The sequence below is a fragment of the Mus pahari genome, chromosome 5, assembly GCF_900095145.1.
Source record: "Mus pahari chromosome 5, PAHARI_EIJ_v1.1, whole genome shotgun sequence".
Taxonomy (NCBI): domain Eukaryota; kingdom Metazoa; phylum Chordata; class Mammalia; order Rodentia; family Muridae; genus Mus; species Mus pahari.
The window spans coordinates 140,100,727-140,112,231 of NC_034594.1; the positions used below are offsets into that span (position 1 = coordinate 140,100,727).

The 11,505-nt window shown below is 46.7% G+C and overlaps 1 protein-coding gene across 2 annotated transcripts in view; it reads left to right on the plus strand.

Moving 5' to 3' along the window:
- The window catches only part of Rxrg (retinoid X receptor gamma), a 42,422-nt gene that overhangs the window by 24,840 nt on the left and 6,077 nt on the right, over positions 1-11,505 (plus strand). For both annotated transcript variants that reach the window (XM_021197496.2, XM_021197498.1), the window contains 6 exons: positions 1,749-1,893; positions 4,191-4,370; positions 7,861-8,021; positions 8,129-8,258; positions 9,380-9,512; positions 11,278-11,369. In XM_021197496.2, coding sequence (XP_021053155.1) covers positions 1,749-1,893; positions 4,191-4,370; positions 7,861-8,021; positions 8,129-8,258; positions 9,380-9,512; positions 11,278-11,369 — 841 coding nt within the window. The remainder of the gene's footprint in view (positions 1-1,748; positions 1,894-4,190; positions 4,371-7,860; positions 8,022-8,128; positions 8,259-9,379; positions 9,513-11,277; positions 11,370-11,505) is intronic.

Consider the following 11,505-nt stretch of genomic DNA (forward strand, 5'->3'; position numbering starts at 1 on the left):
CCCCCTCCCCCTCCTCCCCTTCTTTTGAGGCTGGTCTTTCACTGGCCTGGAAGCTGCCGCTTTAGCTAGGCCTGTCATCCTCAGAGTCCCAGGGATCCACTCCACATCCCAAGCACTGGAGTTCTGAACATTCGCCACCACAATTTGGCTTATTTATTTATTTTTTTTTTAAAGATTCTAGTGATTTTACTCAGGTTCTTGCACTTATTTAGGAAGCACTTCACTGACTGAGCCATCTCGCCAGCCCCCTCCCCAATACAGGTTCTTAATCGTACATATTCTGACTCCTCAAGAAGACCAAATGTCTTTGAGGACCAAGAGACAAACCTTCTAGGTTTTGTGACTCTTTTTGCTCAGCCGAGACCACTGTGCACCCTCAGGCAGGGGCACCGAGCTTGCGTGCACCTGTTTCCGACTGGATGACTGTTTTCTCTGATAACTCCAAAGCACTGAGCTTCAGTTTCTCGGACACTTCCTCAAGGGCACCAGGATAAGTGGGGAGGAAATGTTCACTTCTGACAAGGGATGGGGACCAGGAAGGTCAAGCTGACCTACATAGCCAGACAATCATACGCACCAGCGCCGTGCCATGGTGGGCAGAGCTTACTGGGCATTGCAGAGGATCTAGTATCTGGCTGTACAGATTTTGTATTTTCATGGAAAGGTCGTCTGTTAGTTACCACCAAGTTCAAAGCCAAACTCTGGAGTGTTCTGGCCATTTGCTGCTTGTCCTGGCTGGTTTTGTGTCAGCTTGACGAAAGCTGGAGTTAACACAGAGAAAGGAGCCCCCCTAAGGAAATGTCTCCATGAGATTCAGCTGTAAGGCATTTTCTCAATTAGTGATCAAGGGGGGAGGGCACCTTGTGAGTGGTGCCATCCCTGGGCTGGTGGTCCTGGGTTCTATAAGAGAGCAGGCTGAGCAAGCCAGGGGAGCAAGTCAATAAGTAACATCCCTCCATGGCCTCTGCATCAGCTCCTGCTTCCTGCCCTGCTTGAGTTCCAGTCCTGACTTCCTTTGGTGATGAACAGCAATGTGGAAGTGTAAGCTGAATAAACACTTTCCTTCCCAACTTGCTTCTTGGTTATGATGTTTGTGCAGGAATAGAAACCCTGACTAAGACTCTGTTGCTTAGTGATTTGAACACAGGGGCTAGCGTGCTCATAGAGATGAACCATGCACCAGTCCTTCTCTTGCAGTTCATCAGTTCATCAGGAAGCCCTAGATGTGCACTTTTATTTGCCTTTGTGTCTCAGAGCCCTGGGGAATGTCCAGTGATTGACGGATGAATGGGTTTGTGTGTGTGTGTGTGTGTGTGTGTGTGTGTGTGTTAGGGAAGGGACTTGTCTCTTAGAGTCTGCTCGTCTTGCCTGAGGGCCATAGCTCCTCCTGGTGCACTGCTGAAGCTGCAGTCAGTAGTTGATAAAAAATTTAAAATCACACAGCTGACATCGTCCCAAGTGTGCGGCGCAGAGCTTAGCTCAAGTAAAACACATGAATAAAAGAAAGAAACGCAAATGGCTTACTAGAGTGTTGTGACGCTCGGATTATGTTTTAGCGTCTAGAAACGATTTCTTTCATCTTGTGTACTTGTCCCATGGCCTTACATTCATGTCATAGATGAACAGTTTGGGGAACCCTGTACTTGGTAGTTACTTCTTGCAATGGAGCTAATCTCGCATGCACGCTCCTTGCAGGAGGCCCGTCTATCTGTGTCTTAGTCTTTGGCTTTTCTCTGTTTCTCTTGCAGCTCAATGTGGTCAACAGTGTCAGCAGCTCTGAGGACATCAAGCCCTTACCAGGTCTGCCTGGCATTGGAAATATGAACTACCCATCCACCAGCCCTGGGTCTCTGGTGAAACACATCTGTGCCATCTGTGGGGACAGATCCTCAGGTATGGGCCCCATGAGATAGAATCACAGAGAAGGGGTTCTTCCCCTGCTCCATGTACCCAGTGAAATGAAAAGACCCTTTATAGTGATCCAGTTGGAGGCTTAGCGTATAGCTTCTATTACGGGGTTCAGAGCCTGCAGTCTTGATGATTCTAAAATGCATTTCTTTCTTTCTTTCTTTCTTTCTTTCTTTCTTTCTTTCTTTCTTTCTTTCTTTCTTTCTTTCTTTCTTTCTTTCTTTCTTTTTTTATCTTGAAGGATTAGGCTCCCTGGAAATGTTCCAGACTGCTCTCTGGAGTAACACAATTGCATCCGTTACTCCAGATTGGATTGAGAAGCTATGATGTGAAATATTCCATGCTAGCTTTTCTTTAATTTTTTAAAAAAGTTACTTCTCATAAAGTGTCCCAAATAAATAATTATAAAACCAATAAAAAAAATTGGAAGACTCATAAAAGTACAAAGAGAAAGTAAAAAAATTCCATAGTACCCCTATGAAAGAGAAACTCTTTAATATTTGAGCCTATTTCGTTTTATTCTTTCACAATTTGCTAGATTTTTTTTAAAAGCATGCTTTTATGGGCAAAACATGTTCTTATTGGATTATGCTCTTCCATTTTGCCAAAATTGCTTTTTTTCCTAATTGTTTTCCCTTTCTCTCCATTCTTTCTATTCCATCTTCTTACTCCATCAGGTTTATTTTTAACACATTTGGGTCTCTGCTTTGAAGAATGAGAAGGATAAGTGTGTTGGTGTCTGTCTGTAATACCAGTACTCATTGGTGAGGCAGGGGGATCATGAGTTCGAGTGAGCCTCGGTTACATAGCGAGACCCTGTGCCCAATTAATTAAAAGAGTGAGAAGACAGCACACTCTTTCTGTCTCAGACCACAGAGACCGATTGGCTGTTTCTCCAGCCTCTCACTGATGCTACGCCATCAGGCTGCGACACTGAGAGCTACGGATGCCTTGGACTTGCTCAGCCTCATGGCCAGCATTTGCTTGCTTTTACAATTCATTTTCTAATCATGCAGAAATGGTTCTCGCCATGACAGAAAGTCAGTCACAGCCTGACAAAGCATTTTCTTTGAGTTATTTTAGTTGAAGGTGGTAGGTCCCTCCATGGATAGTAAAGACATGGGATGACTCTCATACTATGGTCAGATTAGGGTCCTGCTTCTCAAAGTTAAATATTTCAGATCCAAAAGTATTAGGTTATCTGGGGCCAAGATGAAGGCCCATATTTATCATTGCTGGGAATTCAGAAAATTAGCATAGCCAACTAATTGGGCACAGACAGGCTAATGCATCAGGCTGGCTGTCTCTAGCCACCGCGTCATCTCAGGGTGGCCTCCACTGACAGACAAGTAAGCTCTGGGATGCAGGACACTACACTTGCAGGTTCTCAAGGATTTCAAATGGATTTTAGCACCGACATAAATAAAACAGAAATAAAAACTTAGGTCTGTGGCTATGTGGAATGGTCTATTCTAGAGTCAGACCCAAATGTGTTTCGAATGATCCACTTCGATACAGTTTCAGGGTCTGCGACTTCAGCCACATGACCATCACATGCGGAAGAGTTCCTTAGAGCAAGCCCTGTTACGACTCATAGAGCTTTGTGTGGGGACAGGTGTGGCAGGCAGCTCTCTTGACTCAAAATTAGCCATTCTTACCAGGGACAACTGGAGACTCTAGAGACTGTGAAACATACAACCAGTTATTCTAGATGAAACAAAATCACTATCAGAATGTATTCCCTACTCAAGATTGAGGATAATGTTATGCTGTAAAGATTTTTTATAGATTTTTTTTCATCAATAGTCAGTAACTCCAGATTCTGTTCAGAGAGTCTGGTACAAGATGATAAGTTTTAGTGGGGGTTTCAAGAGCTTGGGCTTCAATTTTGAGAAATGTCAGTTAAGCCAAGGTTCTTTTCCTGCTGGATAATATATGACAATTAAGCATCTTTTTTTTTTTCTATTATGTACACTAAATTATTGACCTGAGGTGGGCTATTTCTTTATCAAAATCTAAGAGTTGCTTTGGTAAAATAAATGTCAATAAAATCTGAGGCCAGGAATTTGCTAACGATGCTGTCTGGAGTTGGAGACACAGAGGAAGACACACAGAAAAGTCATTTACTCTTTGCATTCTGTGATCCAGCTTCTTTGGGATTCATTATTTGTTCTTAGGGGCTATGGCCGTTTCCTTGGGGGTGGATGGTCATGGGCTTCTTTGCGGTGAAAATAATTCTGAATAATACAGGAACAGTCTATGGGTTGTTCTCTCGTAACCAGGAAAGCACTACGGTGTGTACAGCTGTGAAGGCTGCAAAGGCTTCTTCAAAAGGACCATCAGGAAAGATCTCATCTACACCTGCCGGGATAACAAAGATTGTCTCATCGACAAGCGCCAGCGCAACCGCTGCCAGTACTGTCGCTACCAGAAGTGCCTGGTCATGGGCATGAAGCGGGAAGGTGAGGTGCCCCGCGGCTCCCCTCCACTCAAGGAGAGCAGGCTACGTGCGAAGAGCTACGAAGCTCAAGGAAAAGCCAGGCTGCACGCGACTCTGTGGGAGGGAGTAGGTTGATGTGGAAGGTCCGATGAGTCTTAGGCACCACAGCTTCTCAAGGCTCCCTTTCCTCCAGAGCTCAGAGGGCAAGAGGCATCTCTTCTTTCCTTCTCTCTTTTCTGGGAGCCCAAGGACAGGCACTCACGTAGGGCACTCAGCTTTTTTTTTTTTCTTTCAGTAAATGGGCAGCGGGTCTCGGAGGTTTAGTGGTCTTGTGCTGTGCTGTACCTAGGGAGCATCAGACAGACCTACAAGGTGGAGCTGGCTGCTTTGTCTAATCTTAGCTCTCTTTGGAGGGAAAACTTCAGGTTTGTTGTTGCCCTCTGGGATTTAGAACCCTGGCCTGCTATAAATCCTCCCATGTTGGTACATTCCTCAGTCTCTGTGGATTATTGGCATCTCTAGGTCTGACAGACGGGCCTTCTCAGTCCCCGAGTGTCACGGGGCTTCATCTTTTATTTTCTAGCGTGAGTTAGTAGGCTATCCTTGTGTCAGAGAGCAACAAATCTGAAAGTGCTTTTTTCGTTCTTGTTCTTGCTTTAAAAGATCGAAAGTCATTCTAAGTAACACAAATGGATTGAAGTGGGCAGCTCATTAAGCAGAGGGCTTTGCAAAGGTGCCTGGTGTGAGTGGGAAATCTTGGTGGTTGTGCAGGCAGGATGTCCTCCCCTTGCAGGTTGGGACGGCTCACTGAGAGAGTTCGCTCCACATCTCTTGTGGTGAGACAGAGGAAGCCTGCCAGAAAGAAGCCACGGAAGAACAGGTTCTTGAGCCCGCACTTAGAGGAAGTGCCATCACACATGACAGGAGAAGGATACATTCAGACTCACCTAATCAACAGGAGTCAGTTCACAGATAACAAAAGACCCCGAGAGCCAGTGGGCATCCCATACATTGCCCTTGCCTCTCCGCGGTATTCCTTGGGAAAACACCAGTGTGAGCAAGATGGCAGGCACGTGAAGCCACTCCCCCACCACAGCATCCAGATCTCACTAAAAGAAAGGAAAACACTCGTTGCTGTAGTTTCCAGGTTGTACAAGGTAGAGGTGCCCCTTTGTCCTACAAGTTCAGCCTGTGCTAGTGCCCTGGGGGCCATCGGGAAGGTCCTTAAGTGGGCTCTGGGGACAGCCAGCCTGGGTCCCCATGCTTAGCTTTTGGCTTCAGACAGGTTTTCTAGTTTTTCTGTGGTTTGTTGTTAACCCCCCCCCCCCGAGAGTTGTTGGAAGGATTTAAATGAGATACAATAATCTAGTAGAGTACTGAGTATAAAATACACCTTCTTCATTCAGAAAGTGCTCCATTAACGTTGGTTGATGGAGAACCTGAAAATCCACAATAACTAGTTATTAAGTGGATGGAAGAAGCCCAAAAAGCTGAAGTCTGGAGCTATTTTAGATCAGCTAGCATCCCAGATATATTGTATGTTGTAACAGGCGCTGAGGATATCTGCCATGTAGAATATCCTCCAACAACAATATGTTACTTCTTTCATATCAGTGAGGTTTGAAGTACGAATGGGAAGAGAGAGTAGCCAGTCCTTAACCCAGTTAATAGCAAAACAGGGGTTGGAAAGCTGACTGTCCGAAGCTAAGGCTTCCCTTTGGCTCCAAGGTTATTTTCTCTGAGTGTTACAAGTCCATTAGAGTTGACTGAGGATCACGGGAAGAACTTGACTCAGTTTGCTTCTTCTGCTTTCTTATTGTTTTTGCTTTACATCAAGACAAATAGAGATTATTGATTTCTCTAAGGAAAGGTGAAAGAACATTGAACCTCAGGCAGAAAAATCCAACGGAGAGAAAAATACACGCTATAGTTGTCACGGGTTGTCACTGAACAGAGACTGATAAAGTGAACTCGAAAAGAATGAGAAAGGAAGAGAAACACACACACACACACAGAGAGAGAGAGAGAGAGAGACAGACAGACAGACAGACAGACAGACAGACAGAGACAGAGACAGAGACAGAGAGAGACAGAGAGACAGAGAGACAGAGAGACAGAGACAGAGACAGAGACTAGGGGGAGAGACACAAACCTACAGGGCGAGAAGTTTTTAAAAAGTTGTTGTGGTAATTCCCACAAACCCATCTCAGTCAGTTACTGACATTTCAGCCCCGTGGACAAGGGAGCCAGGGCTGCTGATAGACCCTAGGCATCTGTAGGCATGCAGCAGTTACATCCAGAAAAAGATCTCTTTGGATCTGAAGTGTGTTGTTCTCTCTTCTCACCTTTTCTCCACTGTTCTGTTTCTTCATTTTACCCCCATTTTCTTATCTCTCCTCCCCTTTCCCTTTCTCCTCCCTCTCTATATTCTTTCTGTCTCTCCGGGCCACACAGTGCCATCTCCATGTGGGAGGGTATTAGTGGTAGCTTTGAGGCCTCTCCTGTGCCTGGCCTTGAGAAGTCAGTCTCATCACTCACATTCAGTGTGCAGCACCCAGCTCCAGCCCTTCAGACAGCCTCTGTGGCTGGTCCTGCCCTCAGAGGCTAAGGGCTCCTCAGCCTGTGGGTGGGGAGCAGGAAAGGAGAGCCCTGGGGGAGAGGTTACTCGTGAAGGGGCTTTCCCAAGTTAGAGTGGGATTTGCTCTTTCGGGGATGCAAACTATCTTCCGGTACTGAATTCTACTCATGGATGCTGGGACTAAATTGGAAATAGTGGCCTTCTAGATGGATAGATAGGAACTCAACCAAAACTCTTCTCAGGAAGGCAGTGTTAGGGTATGAGGTCTGTGTCGCTTCTTGATGTGTAGACCCAAGAGTTCTGAGACATAGAGCCAACTTTGATGAAAAAAAACCCAAGTTTGGGGAAGGCTGTAGGAGCTCCAGCCTTCAGCTTTGCCTGTGTGCCCTCCCCCCCCCCCAGGAAATCAGTGCACATTCTGAAATGTCTTCGAGGTGACAATCCCTCTACCCCTTCACCTACTAACTCCCCACAGCTGGTTCCCGGAAGATTTTCCCTGACAACTCGGATCAGGTGATGTTGTGCTCAAGCCGGTGCACAGGGGGGCCTACCTAATGGGACGTGAATGCCAGGGCAGATGCATGGGATCTGACAAGGAGAGTTTTTACAGTAATGGGCTCGCTCCTTAACGGTTGCATGCTCACAGCCTATCCGAGACATCAGTATAGGAAGGATGACAGACACAGGGCATAGCGAGGAGATGCTAACATAGCAAGATTAAGAGGGGCTCGGCAAGGCACTGGAAACAGTGTAACTAAAGACCCCATCTCTGAGTCAACCAAGAAACAGCTCCCCTGTCTTCATGCTGTCTGTCTGTCAGCATTATAGTGTTCCTGGTTCAATACCACGGTGAGTCTCATTTTATATAGGTACGTAACTGCCCCACAGGGGTCCCTGACACTCTGTAACCTCTGTGGGTCTTGCCCCATGCCAGCTGTGCAAGAAGAAAGGCAGAGGAGCCGAGAGCGAGCAGAGAGTGAGGCAGAATGTGCCAGTAGTAGCCATGAAGACATGCCCGTGGAGAGGATTCTAGAAGCTGAACTTGCTGTGGAACCAAAGACAGAATCCTACGGTGACATGAACGTGGAGAACTCAGTACGCTGTCTTAGATTTCCTCCCAGCTTCAGTTTCTTGGGTGGGACGGAGGTGACAGAGGGCAATTTAGAGTCTGAGGGCCTCATAGAAAGTTGTTCCTTTTTCAGACAAATGACCCTGTTACCAACATATGCCATGCTGCCGATAAGCAACTTTTCACCCTCGTGGAGTGGGCCAAACGCATACCCCACTTCTCAGACCTCACCTTGGAGGACCAGGTCATCCTGCTCCGGGCAGGTAAGACATGGGATTGTCTCTTGCCCCGAGACAATTCCCTTTTGAAATGACCTGTGGGACTTTAAAAGGAACAACTTGCAATTGCCGTGTTTTCCTTGAGTTCACTCTGTAGACCAGGCTGGGCTCGAATTCACAGAGATGCACCTGCCTCTGCCTCCCAAACACTGAGATTAAAGGTATGGGCCACTGTGCCCAGCCTTCATTATATTTCCTTTACAGACTTGTGAATTTAAATGGTCCTCCCCCCCCCACCCCGCCCAGAACTTTCATTCACAAATGAAACCCCATTCCTGGAGGAAGTAGGGTTCCCCCCCTCATTGCAAATGTTTCTGTAGTTTTATAATTTACATTTTAAAGGCACATAAATCACTCTATTGAGGGATAATTAGAAGCAGTGTCTTACAACTATGATAAGACAAACAAACAGATGTTTCTACACACACACACACACACACACACACACACACAAACAAAGACAGCTAGAAATGTATGCCTAGGACTGTGTTAGCTGGAGTTCAAGGCTTCTTCCATTTAAGATTCTTTGTGCTACAGTCTTATGTTTTATATCAGGGACACTGCAGTCTGTTGACATCTGCCATGGCTCCTCTTTGACACAGAGCCATTAGGGAGATTTCGAGAAGACTGGCTGAGCTCTGGGAAGCCATCCACTCCACTCATCCCTGTTGGATGATGAGCGATCACTGGGTGTCCACCGAAAGCTACGTACTGTGCCGTTGTTCTGGTCACACCAAGGAGGTAGAACTAGGTTGTCAGGCCCTAGGGCAGAGATTATATAAGCTCCCGTTCCTGTATCCATCGGTTTGCTAACGGTGACTATTGATGGTAAACCTTCGGTTCACATTTGCTGGTTCTCAAGCGGTCCTTCTAGGCTGCATCTAAGAAGCTGCAGGGGCACGCTCAGAGCCACTGAGTCAGGAAACTCCGAGCCGTATCCTTTCTTTTGTCACTAATTACCCATGTCACCTTGGGCTGGACTGTAACCTTCCGGGATTTCCATTTCTGCTTTCATTATGTGGCACAATCCGCTACGCATTGCACGGCTATCCAGGAGGTAGGAGTGCGGTGGCTCTCCCCACAGGGTCTCCTCTCTGTGCTCACAGGGTGGAATGAACTGCTGATTGCCTCCTTCTCCCACCGCTCGGTTTCCGTCCAGGATGGCATCCTGCTGGCCACCGGGCTCCACGTGCACAGGAGCAGCGCTCACAGCGCGGGAGTCGGCTCCATCTTCGACAGGTTGTGGTGCCTTCTGTTGCCAGGATTTACACACAGTGTGCATATGCACACACCTGTATACCCACACTTTTCTCTCTTCTTCTTCTCCCTCCTCTTCCTCTGTGTAATTCTGAGAAGCAGTGGGCAGCCCAAACAGGTGCACATGACTATATCAAAATCATGGTTTTTTTTGGGGGGGGGGGTACTTAGATGAGTGTCTCATTCTATTGTTCCCGGGAGGCTCAAGCTTGTGATAATCCTCCTGCTTCAGCCTCCCACGTGCTGGGATTACAGGTGTGAGCCCGGTTTCCAGAGACGATTAAGCACATGAAAATAGAAATCTGGAGATCGAGAGAGGGAGTTTGGCAAAGATGACAGTAATAAAACGAAGCCAGTCAGAGGCCAGCATCATTGCCAGGCGATGGAAGGACCATGCTTTCTAGTTGGGTGGATCTCTGGCATCAGCCAGTAAAGCTGGGGTGGGGGCAGTGTACCGTAGGGGCCAGGGGTGGAGAAAGGGTCAAGATCCCTCTTCAAGAGGCGCAGTATTTTGGGCTAACAATGTTTTGGACTCTTTCTCTCTGGACCCCAGATCCCTGTGCTACAGCAGGAGCAAACCCCGTCAGGAAATCATACCATAACAGAGATTTACTCTCTCTTTTCTTCTTCTTTTTTAAATATTTATTTTTATTTTATGTATATGAGTACACTGTAGTTGTACAGATGGTTGTGAGCCTTCATGTGGTTGCTGGGAATTGAATTTAGGACCTCTGCTCAGGCTGGTCAACCTCGCTTGCTCTGGTTGACCCTGCTCGCTCAGTCCCTGCTTGCTCCAGCCCAAAGATTTATTTATTATTATACATAAGTACACTGTAGCTGACTTGAGACACACCCGAACAGGGCGTCAGATCTCATTACGGGTGGTTGTGAGCCACCACGTGGTTGCTGGGATTTGAACTCAGAACCTTCGGAAGAGCAGTCAGTGCTCTTACCCGCTGAGCCATCTGGCCAGCCCCTCACTCTCTTAAATATTCTAAAGTATATTTAAAAAATAAAAATATAAATATAATATTATATATGTAAGGCATTTTAAAAATCAAGTAAATAGTAATAATATTGAGCATACATATAATATATGTGATATAAGATATGGTATATGACATATATGATATATAGTCAATAAAAATAATTAAAGTAATAAGTAGATGAGTGACTTCGTGCTAAAGGAATGGGCAGCTGATATTGAAAAAGTCTCCCTATCAAGTTCCAGAACCCAGGGCCCCTTCCCCTCCATCATAAATAATCTTTTTTGAGGGACATACCTGCTCAGTTTAGACGCGTTGATGTCTTCCTTGCCCCTTTCCATGACTTGCTCAAGCACTGTCATGGCTCCTGGAGATGTTTGCCCTTTGACCTGGGCTGCCTTCCTGGGTTCTTGTCAGTATCCAGTGCTCTGGGCTGGCTTTCCCTGCTGAGTTCCTCATTTCCAACTCATTCAGGATGCCTTTCTGTTCCCTGCTGGGAGGCCAGCAGTGCTTCCTCCCTGGTGAGCCCCAGAGGCAGTTACTCACTGGACCTAGCCCCTTAGCTGGTCTTTCCCACACCAGTTTCTTCATCTACACTGTAATCCTTAGGATGAGGGACTCCATCATCTTCATCCCTGCACCCTAATTCCCACAGCAGCATCTCAAACCTGAATAGGGCCATCACAAGTATGGTGGAGTTTATTTTATTGGTCCCTAACTCAACCTTTATCTGCCTCCCTACCCTTGCTTCCTGTGAACAGAGTCCTCACAGAGTTGGTGTCCAAGATGAAAGACATGCGGATGGATAAGTCGGAGCTGGGGTGCCTACGGGCCATCGTGCTGTTTAATCCAGGTGATGTTAAACTCCAGCCACTGGGTGGGGCTCAGCCCTCTCTCAAGGTTGACCTCTGGGGCTCTGATTTGCTTGGCCCTGTCCCCCACCTCTAAGCTCAGCAGAGACAGAACAGTCTGAGTCCAGAAGCCATCAG